The sequence below is a fragment of the Erinaceus europaeus genome, chromosome X, assembly GCF_950295315.1.
Source record: "Erinaceus europaeus chromosome X, mEriEur2.1, whole genome shotgun sequence".
NCBI classification, from domain to species: Eukaryota; Metazoa; Chordata; class Mammalia; order Eulipotyphla; family Erinaceidae; genus Erinaceus; species Erinaceus europaeus.
This window is the reverse complement of record NC_080185.1, coordinates 47,530,268-47,550,764: the sequence shown is the minus strand read 5'-3', so window position 1 is coordinate 47,550,764 and position 20,497 is coordinate 47,530,268. Positions and strand designations below refer to the sequence as shown.

General features: G+C 36.6%; 1 protein-coding gene and 1 non-coding gene across 6 annotated transcripts in view; both read right to left on the bottom strand.

The window, feature by feature from the left end:
• Positions 1-20,497, bottom strand: part of LRCH2 (leucine rich repeats and calponin homology domain containing 2) — a 146,429-nt gene that overhangs the window by 5,581 nt on the left and 120,351 nt on the right. For 2 of the 5 annotated variants that reach the window (XM_060182742.1, XM_007533266.3), the window contains 6 exons: positions 15,512-15,556; positions 12,574-12,624; positions 9,354-9,411; positions 8,453-8,565; positions 8,133-8,270; positions 6,731-6,808 (listed from right to left, as the gene is read on the bottom strand). In XM_060182742.1, the coding sequence (XP_060038725.1) occupies positions 6,731-6,808; positions 8,133-8,270; positions 8,453-8,565; positions 9,354-9,411; positions 12,574-12,624; positions 15,512-15,556 (483 nt within the window). The remainder of the gene's footprint in view (positions 1-6,730; positions 6,809-8,132; positions 8,271-8,452; positions 8,566-9,353; positions 9,412-12,573; positions 12,625-15,511; positions 15,557-20,497) is intronic. The other 3 variants (XM_060182743.1, XM_016192649.2, XM_060182744.1) reach the window with 2 other exon arrangements.
• Positions 12,126-12,254, bottom strand: LOC132536078 (small nucleolar RNA SNORA35). The gene has a single exon (XR_009547759.1). It is a non-coding gene; the product is annotated as a small nucleolar RNA SNORA35 (small nucleolar RNA).

Genomic DNA, 20,497 nt, shown 5'->3' with positions numbered 1-20,497 from the left:
AAAAAAAGAACTACAGTCTAATAGTGAAAAGACAAATCACCCAACACTATATGAATGCTATAGCTAACATGAGAGGGAGGTCATCTGTGATGTCTGTCTTGAAACAAAGAATGAAAAAGCTGGACCTGGTAGGCCACTCAGCCATAGCATAGATGTGCCTAGGCCTGGCACCACCTTTATTATTTTTTAAAATAATTTTTATTTATTTACTTATTCCCTTTTGTTGCCCTTGTAATTATTGATCTCATCATTGTTGGATAGGACAGAGCGAAATAGAGAGAGGAAAGGAAGACAGAGAGAGGGAGAGAAAGATAAGACACCTGCAGACCTGCTTCACCACCTGTGAAGCGACTCCCTTGCAGGTGGGGAGCTGGGGACTTGAACTGGGATCCTTATGCTGGTCCTTGTGCTTTGTACCACGTGCACTTAACCTGCTGCACTACTACCCAACTCCCATGGCACCACCTTTAAAATAATAATGATAATGATAATAATAATACTTATTATTATTGTTGTTGTTGTTGTTATGTGTAATCTAGTAATTCCCCACTCCCAGGTAGAGAGTCAAGAAAAATGAAACAAGCATACAAAACCTTGCTTATGAATGTTCATAGGAACACCACTCATAATAAACAAAGAGGACCTGAGAGATAAAACAGTGGTAGTGTAGCAGACTTCCACGTGTACAATCTAGGTTTAGTCCCTGACATCACCATATGGCAGATCTCTGGTCTCTCACCTTTCCTCTCTTTCTCATGAAAGTAAATACACAATAATCAATGATTAGAAACAGTTAATGATAAACAAAATGTGGAGTGCACATTAGTGGAAAATGATTCAGCCATAAAAGCAAATGAAGTACCAATTCTGGCAACAACATGCTAAGGGAAAGAAGTTAAATATAAAAGACTCTGTATTGTTTGACTTTCTTTATATGTAATGTACACACAGAACCAAGGAAGGACTGCTAATGGGTAAGACATTTCTTTCTGAGGTGAGAAAAATAGCCTAAATTTGAACTGCTGTGGTTGTTACAAAAGTCTCTGATCATACTAAGTACCACTTAATAACCACTTTAAATTTTACGGTATGGGCTAATGAAATAGCTCACTTGCAAAATGTGCTGCTTTGACATGCATTCAGCTCAGGTTGAAGCCCTGCCCCTATCACACTGAAGGAAGCTTTTGGTGCTGTGGTCTCTCTCTCTATTTCTCATTTTCTCTCTCTGCCTGTCTGCTTCTATGTAAAAAAAAAAAAAAAAGACAAGATATGTTACTACAACATAAAGATTTGAAAAGTCAATATGTGTAACCAATTTTTGAAAGTAAAAAGAACTCATATCCTACAGAATATATTAAATAACAACAAATAACCATAGCCTTAAATGTAATACCTAAGATTACAAAAATTCAATTAATAGGAAAGGGTAGCGGTACACCTTGTTAAGCACACACATTACAGTGAGCAAGGACTCAGGTTCGAACCCCCAGTCTCCACCTGCAGGGGAAAGTTTTACAAGTAGTGAAGCAGGGCTGCAGATGTGTTTCTGTCTCTCTCCCTCTCTATCAGCCCCTTCTCTCTTGATTTCTGGCTGACTTTATCCAATAAATAAATAAAGATAAAAAATTTAAAATTCAATTAATGAACATAGGACAATTTTGTGATACTGGGTTATACAAAGATAGTATGACAGTGAAAGCACAATCTATTAAAACATGATAAATTTGAGCATAAGGATTTAGCTCAGTGGTAACACTGTATATGTTTTAATTGTGTGGAGTCCTGTGTTTGAGTATTAGCACTAAATAAAAAAGATAAACTGTACTTCAAAAAACTTAAAATTTCTCATTGAAAGATATCGTAATGAGAATGATAAGATAAGCTAAAGAATGTGATAGTGATATAAAGTTTGTAACTTGCATATCTGATAAAGAACTTTATCTAAAAGTTATAAAAAATTATCAAACTCAGGACCAGGTAGTGGTGCATCTGGTTGAGGGCTCATGTGACAATGCGCAAGGACCTGGATTCGAGACCCCAGCCCTCACCTGCAGAAGGAAAATTTTGCGAGTGATGAAGCAATGTTGCAGGTGTCTCTCTGTCTCTCCCTCTCTATCACCCCCTTCCCTCTAGATTTCTGGATGTCTTTATCCAATAGATAAAATAAAGATAATAATTTTTTTTTAATTATCAAACTCAGTGTTAAAATAACACAAATTAAGAAAAAGACAAATAAATAGGATAAGCACTTGGTAAAAAAAAAGTCATACATATGATAAGTAATCCTTTAAAAGGATAATCAACACCATCAGTCTTTAGGGGAAATGTAAATTAAAAAAAATACTGACAAAACAGTCCATATTTATTAGAATGGCTAAAAATTTTTAAAAAGGAAAACAGACTTTGCTGATGTTGAGGAAGATGAGAAAGTGAAACTGTCACACTGCTAAAAGGAATATAAAATGGTACAGCTTTGGAAGAAAAATATATATCTTTTTATAGTGCTAACAATAAACCTAAGGTGTTTCAGTTATGACATTCCTAGGCATTTACATAACATTACAGAACACATATATCCACCCACACAAAGATTTGTACATAAGTGTTATCCACAGCTTTGAGTTTATAGTAGTCACTAAAACTGGAAACCATTCAAATGGACATTAACAGGTTAATGGACCTGCTGGTATATGGAGAAATTATGGGATATTTATACAATGAAATGTTACTCAGTAATAAAAGGATATATACTGATATACACAAGTAACAACACTGGTCAGTTAAAACAACTATACTGAGGGCAAGAATCTAGAAAAAAATCATACATGCTATATCAACTCATTTATATAGAATTCTACATAGAAAGTATAAATTAAAATAATAGAAAGAAGGGTAGTGGTCGCCTGAGGGAAGGAAGAATTACAAAGGGGCACCAGAAAATTTCTGGCTATCATGGATATTTTCATTATCTTGACAATAGTGATGATGTCTTGGCATCTGCTTATCTCAAAATATCAAAGTATACACTTCCACTTACATGTACATTATTGAAGTCCAGCTCAATCAAGTTGGGAGAAAATAAGCAAATATCCAAAAAAAAAATGAGGACATTTATTATATATTACTATTTCCAAGTTGGGGGGGTTAAATATAAAACTTCCTGGGGTTGGCAGGAAAAAGCATCTGGGAAGGTGTATGCTTTGCCATGAACACAATCTAGGTTTCAGCATGGCCCCTATCACACTGCGGGAACTTCTAGTGTCTTTTCCTCTCACTGTCTCTCATTCTCTGATTTTTTTTATGAGAAAGCCAACATAAAGGAGAGAAACCTGATGATAACAACAAACAACAATAATAAAACTCTTTCTCAGTGCTAGCAACTAGAGAATTTGTTCCTTTCATAACTCAACTTATGGTAGGCATGGGTGGTGCACTAACTAGAATAAGAAGTATACATGTTTCCCATATTTGGAAGCTACTCTCTTCCCTGATCCAGCTTTCTGGTCCTTTTCCCAGCCATGACATCATCTCCCCAGACAATGACTTGGGTCCACCTGCATATCAGATGTCAGGCTAACAAAAAACCAAAACCAAAACCAAACAAAACAAAAACACAAACAAACAAAAATTAATATAGTCATGGGTCCTTTGGAATATAACTAAAATAGGCCTACTAGCCATCTACACAACGGACACCCTCAAATCTTCATCTGCACTATTCCAGCCTTTAGGTTCATGATTAGTCAACAATTTGTTTGGCTTTATATATGTTAACTCTTCTTTCAGCCACCAGGTTCCAGATGCTACCATGATGCCAACCAGACTTCCCTAAGGCAGATGACCCCACCAATGTGTCCTGGAGCCCCACTTCCCCAGAGCCCTGCAACACCGGGGGGAGAGAGAGACAGGCTGGGAATATGGAGCGACCTGTCAACATCCATGTTCAGCGGGGAAGCAATTACAGAAGCCAGACCTTCCACCTTCTGCACCCCATAATGTCCCTTGGTCCATGCTCCCAGAGGGATAAAGCAAAGGAAAGCTATCAGGGGAGGGGATGGGATATGGAGTTCTGGTGGTGGGAACTGTGTGGAGTTGTACCCCTCTTATACTATGGTTTTTGTCAGTGTTTCCTTTTTATAAATAAAAACTATAAAAAAATTTTTAAAAGAAAGAAAATAAAAAAGGAATAGAAGAAGAGTGTTCTTAAGATCAACTTCCCATATGTCCTCCTTGCACACTGTATTAAGAATGTGTGTAGAATATATTGGATTGCTTTTTTGTTTTTCCAGATAACAGAAAGTATCCATGTTAGGTGAGGAACCAGAGCTAGACCACATATGCTCGTACCTTTGTTCTATCATTTACTAGTATGACTATAAAGAAGGTCCCTAACTTCCTAAGATTCCTCTGTCTTAACTTCCTCATGTATCCATTCAGTAAATATTGAGGATATTGAATATTAATGCCTTAAAAATCTTAAATCGGGGCAGGGAAGATAGCATAATGGTTATGCAAAATGACTTTCATGCTTGAGGCACCAAAGGCCCCAGGGTCAATCACTGATAACATCATAAGCAAGAGCTGAGCAGTGCTCTGGCTTTAAAAACAAAAACAAAAATAAAAAATTGTTAAAATAGGTAAATGTATATAATACAGTAATAGTTATTTAAAACTCAAGATTTTCTTATGTCTTACTAAAAGATTAAAAGAACAAGAATAGTATAAAACATGTCAAATAGAAGAGTTAGAGAACAACATATTAATAGCTTGCAAATTTCACAGTAAATAGATTGATTCTCTCTATAAAAATTATAACAGCTTACTTGAGCAAAGAGGTTAATGTGGAATTTGTAGAATGAATTATTATGACATTGCTGAAAGGGAAGATTAACAAGCGACACTCAATACATAAATGCACTTTTTTTTAAAATAAAGACAAGCTTTTTTTAAAAAAAACTTCCATTTTTTGAAAAGATTTTATTTATTAATGAGAAAGATAAGAGGAGAGAGAGAAAGAGCCAGACAGTACTCTGGTAGATGTGCTGCCGGGGACTAAACTCAGGACCTCATGCTTGAGAGTCTAGTTCCTAAGCCACTGCACCACCTCCCGGACCACATAAATGCACTTTTTATGTGGCACCAAGGAATGAACTCAGGGGCTCATGCATATACAACACTGCTAAGTGTCCTTGCAGGTCCAGTGTTTTTTTCATTTATTTATGGAGTGAGGAGACACCATAGCACCATTATACCATCCATGGAGTTACCCCAGTACTGTCCTTGGTGCTCCCATATGGGAGCAGGGCTTGGACCCAGGACTGTGCATATAAGTCACCTGTGATCTGCTAACCAAGTCATGACATCTCAACTGTCAATCATGCTGGTGGCAGATTTCTAATATTTTAATATATATATTAAATTTATTTTGGATAGAGACAAAAATGAGAGAGAGAGAGAGAGAGAGAGAGAGAGAGAGATCAAGTACTGGTTTTACCAGTTAAAAAGCTTTACCCTGCAGGTGGGGACTAGGCTTGGACCCAGGCCCTTGCACACTGTAATGTGTGCATTCAACAAGATGTTCTACAACTTGGCCCCAATTTTTTTAGAGTATTTTGGTGAATGCAATGGTGATTTACATGTACTAAGTGTGGTATAAAAATACTTCTGATATCTTATAACTTTGCAAAGCACTGTTAAATCACTAATAGCAATTTTAAAAGGAATATTTGTTCATTCATTTTTTGTTTATTTAATTATGATCAACAAGTCCATTGGCTAAGAGGGGTATACTACCACATAATTCCCACCCTACCAGGGTACCACATCCTCTCCCCTCCACTGGAAGCTTTCCTATTCTTTACCCTCGGGGAGTATGTACCCAGGATCATCATGGGGTGCAGAAGGTGGAAGGTCTGGCTTCTGTAATTGCTTCTCTGCTGGACATGGGTCTTGGCAGCTCATCATTCATTTCTTAAAACAATTATTTATTTATTATTGGCTAGAGACATAGAGAAATTGAGAGCAGAGGGGAAGAAAGGGAGAGACAGAAAGTCATCTGCAGTACTGCTTCGCCGCTTGTGAAGGTTACCCCTGCAGGTGGGGACCATGGGCTTGAACCTGGATCTTTATACACTGTAATGTGTGTGCTTAACCAGGTGCACTACCACTTGGTCCCACTGATAATTGATTTTCACTATATATTTATAATAGTGTTATAATAGGTAAACTTATAGTATTGTAATTATTATATAAGGCAAGCTAATTTCTACAAATTTCAGACTAATATTGTCTAGTGAACTAGTATAGTACTGTTAAAAAGATTTTTAATTTGACATTTTAAATATATGTTAAAACATTGTTAAAACTGAATGCAAATCTCCAATAAGTCTATCCACTTTACAAAGTCCTTCCACAGGAAAAATAAGAGTAGCAGTGGCATCATAACCAAGTTATAGTACAATCACTATGCTATATTTAGTCAAAGATGCATATGATTAATAAAATTTCCCCTACATTCAGCTATTTTATAAATTACTTTAAAGGCAACTTGAAAACATTCATGAAATACTACTATTATTAAGGCTGGAACTTAGTAGATGATATCAAAAGAAGATACTGATTTTTTACCTTTAGAAAGTATTATTTATTCCAATTACAGTAAATAAGAGTCTTGGGATACATAAAAGAAGGCAATTTTAAAATATCATCTTGCTGGAAAAATTACAATTACCTGTGAAACACCCAACTTTTTACAAGCATCAAGAAAATTCTCTACATTTCTTCGACATTTTGCCATGCTTAGTTTAGGCTGTAAAGTAAAAAAAAAAAAAAAAAAAAAAGAAAAGAAAAAGAGAGAAAGAGTTGTGTTTTCAGGCATATTTATACAGAAACTACTCAAATTAGCAACGGAGCTTATTGAAGCATATTATTTTATTTTTTCCATTTTATTGGGGGGGGCTAGTGGTTTACAATGCAGTTGTCAACACATGGATACATCAAGATCCCAAGGCCCTCCTTTTTTTTTTTTTTTTTCCAGAGCACCGTTCAGCTCTGGTATGGGGGGATTGAACCTGAGACACTGGAGTCATAGGCATGAGAGTCTCTTTGCATCACCATTATGCTATCTACCCTTGCCCCAAGGCCCTCTTTACTCCTTCCAAACCTTCCCTCTCAGGTCTTTTGCTTTGGTGCAGTACACGCTATCCAATTTAAGCTTTGCTTTGTTTTCTCTCTCGTTCCCTCCCTTCCTTCCTTCTCTTCTTTTTTTACCCCTTTCTCTCATCCCTTTCCTAACTTCCCCCAGAGTCCTTTGCTTTGGTATAATAGACCACACCCAATCTATGCTTCATCATAAGTTTTCCTCTACTGTCTTCTTTTCTTAAATTCCACCCACGAATAAGATTATTTGGTATAAGACCTTCTCTTTCTGCCATACCCTGTTCAACATGGTACCTTCAAGTTCTGACTAAGATATTGCAAGAGATGACTTCATCAGTTTTAACACCTGTGTAGTATTCCATTGTGCATATATACCATAACTTCCTTAGCCATTTATCTGTTGTTAGGCATTTGGTTTCCTTTCAAATTTTGACTATTACAAATTATGCTGTTATGAACATAGGTCTCTTCAGATAAGTGTATGAGATACACTAAAGGCAGGTTCAAGAAGCTCCCACCCTTCTCTGGCTAGTCCCTGATGAGGAAACCCCAGGTTTTATTATTTTTCAACTTACTTTTATTATGATTTAATAACAGTTTGTATGATTGTAAGATTACAGAGGCATAGTTTTACAGTATTTAAACAATCACTGTAGTTCTGTGCCCTCACCTCAACCCCCACTCCCAAGGATAACCACCACAATTTTTACAAAGTCTTAGCAACAGTCTACTTTCTTTCTTTCTTTTTTAAAATAAGGTTGTATGGTTTAATTCTTGATATTGTACATATGAGCATCTGGCAGCTATAGTTCAAAGAAACACAGATCATTTGGTAACAGATGTAAACTACAGCACTGAGTTCTTGAACATAAAAAACTTAAAGACTCCTATACTTTATACAGTTTTTTGCATAATGGATGCCACTGAGCTTATAACTTCCTTTATAGAATGATAAAGCTGTAAGCAAAACTTACCACTGCTGGTGATGGTACGTGAATACTAGCTACAGAGCGTGGCCTTATATGATTGGCTAAATGGCAGAGAACAACCCCATCCATCAGTGCAGCTCCAATGTCGTCAGGCAAAATTACTTTTAACCTGGATTCTAGATTCTATAAAGAAATAGGTACGAGTATCAGATAGTAAATTCAAATTTATGTTATATAGTTATATTACTAACTGACATATAATCTGAAAATTCAAAGAGTACTGGCAATAAAATCCAGATGGCTAGTTAATTTTCCAATTTAAACCCATTTATACAAAGCATATTCAAAAGGTCAATCAGACTTACACTGCGAAGTTGTCGTATTTGTTCTCGTTCTTCCCGTAGATGTTCCATCTTTCTTCTCATTGTAAATCCTGGATCTGCTGCCCCATATTCTTGGCGAGAAGAACGGCTGAAAGCTATAAAAAAAAAAAAAGGAAGAAAGAAAAAAGAAAAGAAAGAAATTCTCGAGCTTATTACAAAGCTAAGAGGAAAGATCAACCATCGGTGGGAAGAGAGGCATAATAAAAAGAATCAGTTCAAAACTATATACAATATTATTAGTCACTAATAAATTCTGAATGACGTATAGGACAAAATGAAATCTACTTATCTGCATAAGTGAATGCAAAAGGGGAGACAAATGCACTGATTTCTACCACCTATACATGTTATTATATATGCATGTTATTAGAAATTTTTGATCCAGGTTAAAAGTTATCATTGAACATAAATCAGTTTTTCTCTCTTTAAAGAAAAAGAAAATTATTTCTGAAGGTCAATACAGTTATTCAGGAATAAAAACTATAATTCAATACCTTGCCAAGTAACATGGATCCATTTTCTTTTGGGCTTGCCAAATGCGAAAAGATCCCCTTTTAAAACCACAATATAATGGAGTGCTATAATTTCAAACAGTGTTTGGTTTGCTGGCAGAGTGGTCATTCTAATAGCAGTCACAGTGGAGTAGAATTAAGACTGCAGTATATCTAAGGCAAAAAGCTGAGGTTTCAGGAGCTTGAAGGTAAAGAGGAAGAAAGAAATGGGAATGGGAATTGGAAAGACAAATAAGGTTAAGAGAAAATTACTTTTAGGAGAGGGGAAAGAATCTATGTGTACTTAAAACTATGGAACATATTCTATTTAAGCTGATAAACTAAAGTTCCACATTTCATCAATAAATTTCATTTGCAGATCATATATTTACCTGATCTAGGCTTCAAGCCAAAGGGACCATGTGAAAAACCATCAGTTTTATCATATTCCTAAAAACAAAAAACAAATAAAACCTCTTTTCTTTCAAAATAGTCAAGGTAGTTATTCAAATCCATTCTGGTTTTGAGAATCAATTACTTTTTTCATTATTAGAAGAGTAAAGTAAGGTAAATTGCATTTTTATTCAAAGTAATATCTTTGTTTTGAATGGAACAGAAACAGGAAAAGTGGTGTAAGAGCCAGTGGTGCCCTGGTATTTCTGTTTCTCTCTCTCTCTCTCCCCCTTTCTCTCTCTCTCTCTCCTCTCTTTCTCAATAAATATTTAAATGACTTTGAGTACTTAATAATTGACTATATAAGTCTTCAAATACTTCTGACAGTATAAAATAAATATTTTCTAAATGAAGAATTAGATTTTAAAGTCTCCCCCCCCCCAAAGTATGGGAAAATTGCAAACTTACTCAGTATCTACTATTAACCTGACATAATGCAAAATCTAATGCAAGTCTACACAACTGTGTCAATAGGGAAGTACAGACTGTAGATAATACATTTTCTACCTGAGTGCAAATCATTTCAAGGAGCTTTTACAAAGTAGTGGAATGTATAAAGAAATGTGGAATATGTGGGGGGTGGTTGGTGGCACACCTGGTTGAGTACATGTTACAGTGTGTAAGTACCCTGGTTCAAGACTCAGGTCCCAAGCAGCAGAGGCAACGTTTTGTGAGCAGTGAAGCAGCTCTGCAGGTATCTCTGTCTCTTTTCTCTCTACCTCCCCCTTCCCTCTCAATTTCCCTGTCTCAATCACTCAATAAATAAATAAGTGTAAATTAGAAATGTGAGATAGTTTCAAATAAATCTGAATTTTGGAATTAGCAAAACAGCTTACCTAGATGGTGTGCCTTGTATGTTATGCATGCAAACCAGATTCTAGGCTGGCCCCCACTGTATTGGAGGAAACTTTGGTGTCCTTCTCCCTCTTTCTCTGACTCTGCTCTGTCTCTCGCCTATTTTAAAAAATCAGTCTGGAGTGATGAAGCTCCAACACAAGAAAAACTGAATTTATTATAAAATGTTTAGGCTAAGTCTTAAGAAACCATATAATTTCTTATGACAGTTTCTTCTTGAAAATGGATTTATTGGAAAAAGTAACTGAACTAATCTAAGAGAAAGCACACTGTAAATGGCAAAGTGGTGAGATAATGTAATTTTAGCAACATCTTATTTAATCTGTGCATCAACTCTGTGAAGTAGCGAGAGTCTTGGCTTCAGTTGACTTTCAACGTGCTTTTTATGTTTTATTAGGGGAATAATGACGTACAAGTTGTTGTCACATTAATATACATCATTATCTCCTCATGATAGGTGTCAGCAAAACACTTTCTCCCTCAAGGTAGGTCCTTTTCCACCATCATGCTCTGGCTCACCAATATCCTTTCAACTCCTTCCTACACCCCTCCCCCCTTACTCCTGGAGACCTTGACTTTGATGTGACAGATCATATCTAGTCTATTTCCATCTAGTTTTTCCTCTCTTTCCTTGGATAACCTTCCTAATATTCGCTGACCAAGGTCTTTAGGAAAGTTCTCAGTTTCTTTGCTATAAAATGGTGAGAATAATAGCCAATTCTTAGGATTACTCTTAGGTTCAACTATATAGGCAAGTAACTTATTAATGTGAAACATTTCACAAATTGTTGTAACCATTTTTTCATAAACTGAAATTGAAGCAATCAGAAATAGTGACTCTATGAGTATTCTCCTGATTAAAATGTTATATGTAGCTCAACTTGAATGTTGGCTGAGTTACCAAGCCACACTAATCCACAAATCTCACACTTTTGTCTTCAACATATGTTTAAAATGTAATGAACTCCCATACAAAAAGTCCATTTATCCAAATACAAGCAAAAAAAGCTACAAAAGTAATCTGACTGATCTGGGAAAGCTGGTGCTATTATTCTCCCTGTAAGCTTAGACCATAAAATCATAAGTTGGCAGGGGCCAGGTGGTGGCACACCTGGTTGAGCACATATTTTACAATGCACAGAGATCCATGCTCAAGGCCCTAGCCTCCACCTGCAGGGGGAAAGCTCTGAGAGTGGTGAAGCAGTGCTGCAGGTGTCTCTCTGACTCTCTTCCTCCTTATCGTCCCCTTCCCTCTTGACTTCTGATGATCTCTATCCAATAAATAAAGATAAAATTTTTTTAAAATTATAAACAGGCAAATAAGTAGTCACTTACATATCTACAATACAACTAGATAAGCTTTCTATAAATGTATGTGAAAAGGAGTGATATTAAAATATCCCAATTTAACTTAAAATAATATAAAAACCATTTTGTTTGCCATACAATTATAAAGCTTGTTTAGAAAACTAAGCTCCAATTTCATTTAAGTATTTTATAATGTAATCCTTTAAGCCAACAGACAAATATGTATTTGCTTTTTAAAAAATAATGATGAAATACAAAGTTATATGGTAAATTTGGGTCACCCAAAACATTTAGACTAGCCCTAAGTCCATAAAATGAATACATATGAATTTCTTTATAAACACCTATGGATTATTAGAATATAAGATGGGGTAATCTGAAGTAGCAGTGATTTTGGAAAAGTAGTCTCTTCTTATAAAGGAGTATACATAGCTAAATGAAAAGAATCAGTCATTCAAACCACCAGAGTATCTATTTGATGTATCATAAACTCTAACTTTGATCTATCCTTTCTCCCCATGGCCCCATTAGATCTAAGATGTCAGGAAACATGTATCCTCTTGTCCATAGGAACAACCCACTACAGGGGTGTTTCTCATGGAAAAAGGAAGTTTCTCTTCCATTGCTTTCAGACCTAATTGGTTATAAGAAAAACCAAAGGCCATTGGACAATGCTAAATTATCTTTTCAACTTAAATTTTTTAGTTTTTATTTATTTCAAAGCATGGATAAATGATAAAACACAAAACACCCCATAAAGTGAATTTTCTGTAACCTACAGGCATTTCCCAATAAGAAATTCAAATGGTATTTACTAATATATTTATACAAAAGGACAAGAGTACTTAGAATTTTTAAAAGGATAATTTTATACAAGTTAACCTGTGGAATTTAGAATATGGATGATAAATTACATTGTTAAAAAAAAAAGATGAGGTTAGGGTGAAGAGACAAGGAGAAAACCTATGTAAACACATATAAAAACAGAACTTATACCTCAGATGATACTGGAGATTGTGGTGACATATTAGCATGATCACTGTCTTGCTAAAATACAAAAAACAAAAAGATGAAAGATGAAATTAAAATACAAATGATGATTTTTGACACATAAGAGGAAAACTGAAAATTGTTTCTACAAAAGATTAAAAGAAAAATCTGGAAAATACCATCTTCTACTTTGCCACTGAAAATGGTCAAGCAGCATCAGAATCATCAGGAAATTTGTTAGAAACTAAGAATTCAGGTCCCATTGAAGACCTACTGAATCAAAATATGTATTTTAATAAAAACTCCAGATGGTTCATAAAGTACATTATGCTTTAAAAGTACTCTCCATGGGGCCAAGCAATGGCCCTCCCAGCTAAGCACACATACTATCATGCTTAAGGACCTGAGTTTGAGCCCCTACTCCCCACCTGCAGGGGGGACACTTCACCAGCAATGAAGAAGGTCAGCAAGTAGCTATTTTTCTATCTCCCTCTCTCTCTCTCTCCTCTCCCTTTTCAGTTTCTCTTTATCCTGTCAAAATTTGCAGTGCTGGTACCGAGCCCAAGCGCTAACACTGGTGGCCAAAAAAAAAAAAAAAACAGAAACAAACAAACAAAAAAAAAACTCTGTTCAGACCAAATACTGTTCTACAAATCTATTTTCTTTTTCCTTTTCATTATTTTTTATTGCCACCAGGGTTATCACTGGGGCTTGGTGTCAGCATGATGAATCCACTACTCCTGGCATCTTTCCCTTTTTTTCTTTATCTGATAAGACAGAGATAAATTGAGAGGGAAGAGGGATATAGTGAGGGAGAGAGACAGAGAGACACCTACAGTACTTGCTTCACCACTTGTGAAGCTTCAACCTGCGGGTAGGAATCAGGGCTCGAACCCTGGTCCTTGCACATGGTAAGGTGTGCTCAACCAGGTGTACCACTGCCCAGCCCCCTAAATGTTTTCTTTAAAATATCATAAATGAAAAACCTTTATGTATTTGAAAAGACCCATCCATTAATTCCCTGATAGAAACTGGCAAAATATGTTATAACTAAGAAAGGGATATAAAGGCAAGCAAAAATTCTACCACATCAAACAAGAACATTTACTCAGAACATTTTGCATATCTAATATAAACCTACAAACAATTTTATTATAGAAAATAATGTTAGGTAGTTTGTATACCTCAACACTACCAACCAAATATAAAAAATCTTAACGTTTAACTTTGAATCTTCACACTATACAGGACATTTGTTCACCATTCAATAAATGGTTACTCACTATCAGACAATGCCGGATATTGAGAATATTGATGTTTAGTAAAAGATCAACGATTCAAATATTTTTCAGTCTAAGGGAAAAAACGGGTTCATTTATGCAAATAATAGAACTTTCTCAGAGCAATGACAGCAATGTACAGATAAGCAACATTTAAGGAAATGGTGGTGATAATTGGAGAAAGCAATTTTTCTGAGAAAGTGAAAAATTGACTAGGCCATTTACCATGAAAAATAAGGAAAGGAACAACATTCCAAAACAAGAGGAAAATAAAGACAAAGGCATAGAATCAATAAACAGTAGAAAAAAATACAGAAAACCCTTAAGCATTTAATTAATTAATTAATGCAGGAAAATTCAGTGAGGAGCTCAGAGTTGAGACTGATATGGTAAGTATGGACTTGATGAAAGACCTAGAATTTACCTTCTACATGTTGGGGAGACAAAGAAGCAAAGGAATGACCTGATTATATCTGTGTTCATTGAAGCAATCTTTCTAGCTACAGGGAGAGAAGTAAACAGGAGAAAGGGAGAAGAGTAAGAAAACCATAGCATAGCATCCCAGAACTGATTAGGGGCTATGCTAGTGCAGAAATGCAGGTAGAGAACATACTCAAAATATTTTAGTATCAAAAAATAGTAGTCTTTAGCTGAGCAGAAAGTAAAGGAATAGCACATGGAAACTGTATACAAGAGATTCCAGGTCTGACTCCTATGAACATCAACAGACAGAGCTGAATGGTTAAAAATAAATTGTATGTTTTGGTAACTAATTTGATATTGAGACAGGCAGAATTAAGATGCGTATAAAATATAAAGGGGTAGTTGAAAACCTAAACATCTATCTAGCTCAGAATTCAGAAAACACTCACTGTGTGATTTCATTTCCTAGAATTAAAGTTTTCTGAAGCTCTTCTAAGTACTATTAAATTAAATTACCAATTGATTAAAAAAAAACACAAAGCTTAAGTATGTATGGTAGTATAACTATACTATTTTAAACATGTTAAGCTGCTGCACAACTAAAAATGGTCAGATAAAAAGTATATAGGGGGGCAGGTGGTGACGCACCTGGTTGAGTGCATATGTTACAGTGCACAAGGACCCGGATTCAAGGCCCCAGTCCCCACCTACAGGAGGGAAAGCTTCATGAGTAGTGAAGCAAGGCTGCAGGTATCTCTCTGTCTCTCTCCTCTATCCCCTGTTCCTCTTGATTTCTGGCTGCTTCTATCCAATAAATAAAGCTAATAAAAAAGAAAGAATGCAAAAATAGAAATTTAATAAAAAAGAAAATATACAGTAGTGTATAAACAATAGAAATATATAAATTCTAAAATAATGCATAGAATTAGTGAAAATATTTAATAAATTCCACCAGGTTAATTTAAGGAGACAAAAGATAGGAAAATGTGATCATTTTACATTAATTAATTACAGTTTCATGGTGAATATTAATAATATTCTAAAACTCAAGTCTTAGAAATTTAGTTCTGATCAAATGTGAAAATTACAGTCAAGAAATGATGTTTAGTTTTAATACTGGAGAAAACAATATATCTGTACTATAGATATTGAATGATAAACTTCATTTGACAAGAATTGATTCAAAATCATATGAAATGCAAATATTTTAAATAATTGCTAATGTAACCATCCTTTCTTACCTCATCATTTTCATTTCCACTTGAACTCTTCCTTGAAGATTTATACTGAAAAATATTTAAACACATAAATAATATTTCCTTGAACTCCCAAATTTCCTACTAGTACATTAGAAGTAAGGTTTATTCATATTGTGGTGTTTTAATTAAATTCCCTGACACTGAGGTTAATAACAAAACCAATTTAAATAGTCCAAACTACCTATTATTAGCTAAGGCATACAGTGCTTTCTATGTGCAAGGCATCATTCTAAGTACTTTACATATATTAACAACATTTCCTCCCTAAGCCAATCCATTTACACTCATTCAAGTTTACTAGAGGAAGACAGTCTTAAATTCTTTTACTTAACTCATCCAACTATCATTCTTTTCTATTTGTTTTTCTTTTGTACCAATCATCTTTTGTTGGGTGTTAATTTTCAATTAGGTTATGAAAGGATTCATTGAGTGTAAGTAGTACCAGGTACTACTTATGAATAATTTTTAAAAAAGTTATGAGCATAGACTGTGCAAGCAGTGTTCCAATCAGTTTAAATTATTAAATAATTCAACAGTTATAACAATTCTGTGATGGCAGATACTATTAAAGTGATTTAAAGACCCCCTCCCCCCAAAGAGAAAAAAAAAATCCAGTAAAGGGGCCAAAGGTGGCAGACCCAGTATGGCACCCATATCACCACAAGCAAGGACCCGCATTCAAGACCTGGGTCTCTACCTACAGAGGGAAGGATTCACAAGTGGTGAAGTGGTCCTGTACATGTTTCTCTTTCTCTCCTTCCCTTTTCATTTCTCTTTGTTTCTAGAAAGAAAGAAAGAAAGAAAGAAAGAAAGAAAGAAAGAAAGAAAGAAAGAAAGAAAGAAAGGAAGGAAGGAAGGAAGGAAGGAAGGAAGGAAGGAAGGAAGGAAGGAAGGAAGGAAGGAAGGAAGAAGGAAAAGAAAAAGAAAAAAAGTTGCCAGTAGCAGCAGATTCCTCATGAAGGCAGTGAGCCCAAGTGATAAGCCTGGTAGCAAGTAAAAAAAATTAAAGTAAAATAAGGGGTCAGATGATAGTGCACCTGGTTGAGCACATACATTACAGTGCACAAGGACCCAGGCAAAAGCCCCCAGTCCCCACTTCAAGAAGGCTCCATGAGCAGTGAAATTGTGGGTACAATCTCTCTCTGCCATTCTCTATCTATCCCTGTCCTCTAAATTTCTATGTCATTCTAAAATAAATAGATAATATTTGAAAAATTCCAGCCTTTAGGTTCGTGATTGTTCAACAATATGTATGGCTTTGTATATTAACTCTATTTTCAGCCACCAGGTTCCAGATGCTAGCATGATGCTGACCAGAATTCCTTGGACAGACGACCCCACCAATGTGTCCTGGAGCCCCACTTCCCCAGAGCCCCATTCTACTAGGGAAAGAGAGAGAGAGACAGGCTGGGAATATGGATCGATCTGTCAACACCCATGTTCAGCGGGGAAGCAATTACAGAGGCCAGACCTTCCACCTTCTGCATCCCACAATGGCCTTGGGTCCATACTCCCAGACGGTTAAGGAACAGGAAAGCTATCAATGGAGGGGATGGGATACGGAATTCTGGTGGTGGCAACTGTGTGGAGTTGAGCCACTCTTATCCTATGGTTTTCTCAATATTTCCTTTTTATAAAAATAAATAAATAAATAAAATTAGGAAAGAAAAACAAACAAAAAACAACAAAACCCTAGCAAGGTTGTGTGATTTGTCAAAGGCACATTTAATTGCTAGCTAAATAAAGATTTAATACATAAGCGGAGTCTTTGATATGTTGACTCTCAAAAGCCTAGACCGGGGAGAACAGCTATATACAAATATACACAGCTATATACAAATAATGTCAAAGGACATAAATTATGGTGATGTTGTGTATGATACAGCAAATCCTAACAAAGGGATTTTTCAGTTAACCCAATTGCCAAATAATGTGATTACAGCAATAATTATCTATTGTCTTCTTAACCCTAAGATAGCAGGAAACTCCTGCTTCCTCTATAGAGCCTTTATTTCCCCCAGTCCTGGAACCTCTAGGGTGGGGCTCACTTTCCTGCATGCTTCTCTCAATTCATAACAAATTATATTGCATCCACTGATCCCAACCTAATCAACACGAGTACCACCTCAGCATGTTCACTTCAGACTGTATCCAGAGACATCTGGCATGGAATGTCAACCCTATCTACTCTTTCAACAACCAACAACTATGGATGTAACATTTTTGCACCCCTGCAAAAAAAAGCAAATATGTAAAAGCATGGAATGTTATTTTTTTTTCCTCTAGGGTTATTGCTGGGCTCAGTGCCTGCACCATGATACCACCGCTCCTGGAGGCCATTTTTCCCCCTTTTGTTGCCCTTGTTGTTCTAGCCTCGTTGTAGTTATTATTATTGCCATTGTTGATGTTCGTTTTTGGATAGGACAGAGAGAAATGGAGAGAGGAGGGGAAGATAGAGACGGGGAAAGAAAGATAGACACCTGCAGTCCTGCTTCACCGCCTATGAAGCGACTCCCCTGCAGGTGGGGAGCCGGGGGCTCAAACCGGGATCCTTATGCCGGTCCTTGAGCTTTGCACCACATGCGCTTAACCCACTGCGCCACTGCCCGACCCCCCAGACATGGAATGTTAACCCTTCACCCTCATTACTCAAGTGAGACCTTTCCTTTCATAGGATGCTCTAATTCCATTCTAGGTGGTTAACTTCCTAATAAAGTCCCAAAACCTAGATATAGACCAGATCCCATGAGATAGAGCATATGTCCACATGCATCCATAAATTAGGGCAAAATATATACCTGACAGCAAAGGTACACAATAGTCTGCAGTGAGTCAATACAAAGTTCCTAATGAAATAGTATCTAATTAGACTTAGATACCCTCCTCACCTACTCCCTATTACAGTTCTCTCACTCAAGGCAAAGCTAACCTTATCAAAGCAAGGACTGCAAAAGCTGAATAAGGGCAAGAGACTGGCATACTTTCATGATGACTCTTTAGTCACTATCAGGCCACCCCATCAGCTGGGACCCTATTTGGAGAGTCCTGAGATTCCTAATCAGACATGATGGGCCTAGACCTCAAATAAATCCCTCTCTCCATTGTTACCAGTCATCTCTATGAGGAACAACAAAATAGACCCCTTTGTAGGCCCCCCATAGGACCTTTACCTCAACTTGGATCAACAACGGTAGAGAATGTTCCATCCTCCGAAGGGAGGATGGACAACATACTCTATGCTACACCTGAGGAAGATTGGGGCAGCAATGGAATGTTCCTACTCAGGACCACAGAATGTGAGCTCAGATCTACAGGGATGTAATGGTCACATAGGGTCCTAAGCTGAATATGGGCCCCAGACCCAATCAAATCGATGGGGTAACATTCAACAATATTTATATACCTTTCCCATATTAGGGAGCTATTCTCTTCCCCGATCCTACTTTCTGGTCCTTTTCCCAGCCATGACATCATCTCCCCAGACAATAACTTGGATCCACCTGCATATCAGATTTCAGGCTCATGGAAAAAAAAAAAACTAGTATAGCCACAGGCCCTTTGGAATATAACTAAAATAGGCCTACTAGCTGTCTACAAAATGGAGTACCCCCCCCAACTCTTCATCTGCACTATTCCAGCCTTGAAGTTCGTGACGGATCAACAATTTGTTGTCTTTGTATGTTAACTGTCTTTTCAGCCACCAGGTTCCAGATGATACCATGATGCCAACCAGACTTCCCTGGACAGACAATTCCACCAATGTGTCCTGGAGCTGTGATTCCCCAGAGCCCCACCCTACTATGGAAAGAGAGAGACAGTCTGGGAGTATGGATCAATCTGTCAATGCGCATGTTCAGTGGGGAAGCAATTACAGAAGCCAGACCTTCCACCTTCTGCATCCCACAATGACCTTGGGTCCATACTCCCAGAGGGCTAAAGATTAGGAAAGCTATCAGGGTAGGGGATGGGATTCGGAGTTCTGGTGGTGGGAATTGTGTGGAGTAGTACCTCTCCTATCCCATGGTTTTGTCAATGTTTCCTTTTTATAAATAAATAAATAAATGAAATTTAAGTCAGGAATTTCTCTAACGAAAAAGACTGAAGCTTTGTTGGAGAACATTATTTATTATGTTATTTCTCTGCTGAACAATTTTTCTTAATTACTAACAGTTATATATCAGATATATCCAAAATTCTTTGTTATCTCTGTATTTCTGTCTCCAGCACCCACCATTGTTTTGGTCATATAAGAGTAAACACAGATAGTGGTCAACAGGTTTTCAGGTTAATATGAAGCCTGTCTTATCTGATATCCCTGAATTATGCCTACATCCTTGGAATAAGGTCAGGACTTGCGCAGTAACGTAGAATATGATATAATCACCAGAATTTGAGATAATAAGTCTAATCATGCCTTTAAGATGTTTATGTATAACTTATAAGATGCTTATACTTCACATAGTTGTATGCATAAATATCCAATATATAGAGGAACAGTTAGCCCATGTGAGAAGAGATTTAGGAGACAGACAGACAAAGACAGAAGATTAAAGAGACATACACATGGGAAACATTTCACCAGAACTTCATGGTACCCACATGGGAGACATTCGATAAAACCTTTTCTCTCACTTCTAATGGTGTGATGGTTTATTTTTATTCCACCTGCAAGTTAGCTATCAGGCTTAGGCAACAGATAACAAAGTCATATGAACTCATATGGGCTCATATGAACATAGGTAAAATAGACTTCCTTGCATCTTCTCAACTGAAGACCCCTAATTTCATCTACTCTATCACACCTTTGAGTTCCTGTTTATTAAACATTTTGTCCTGCTTTATATCTTACTGCCTTTCAGCCACGAAGTTGCAGTTGCTACTAGGATTCCATCCTGATATCCCTGGGAAGATGATCTCAATGTGTCCAGGGACCTCACCTCTTCAGTGTCCTACCCCACTAGGGAAGTC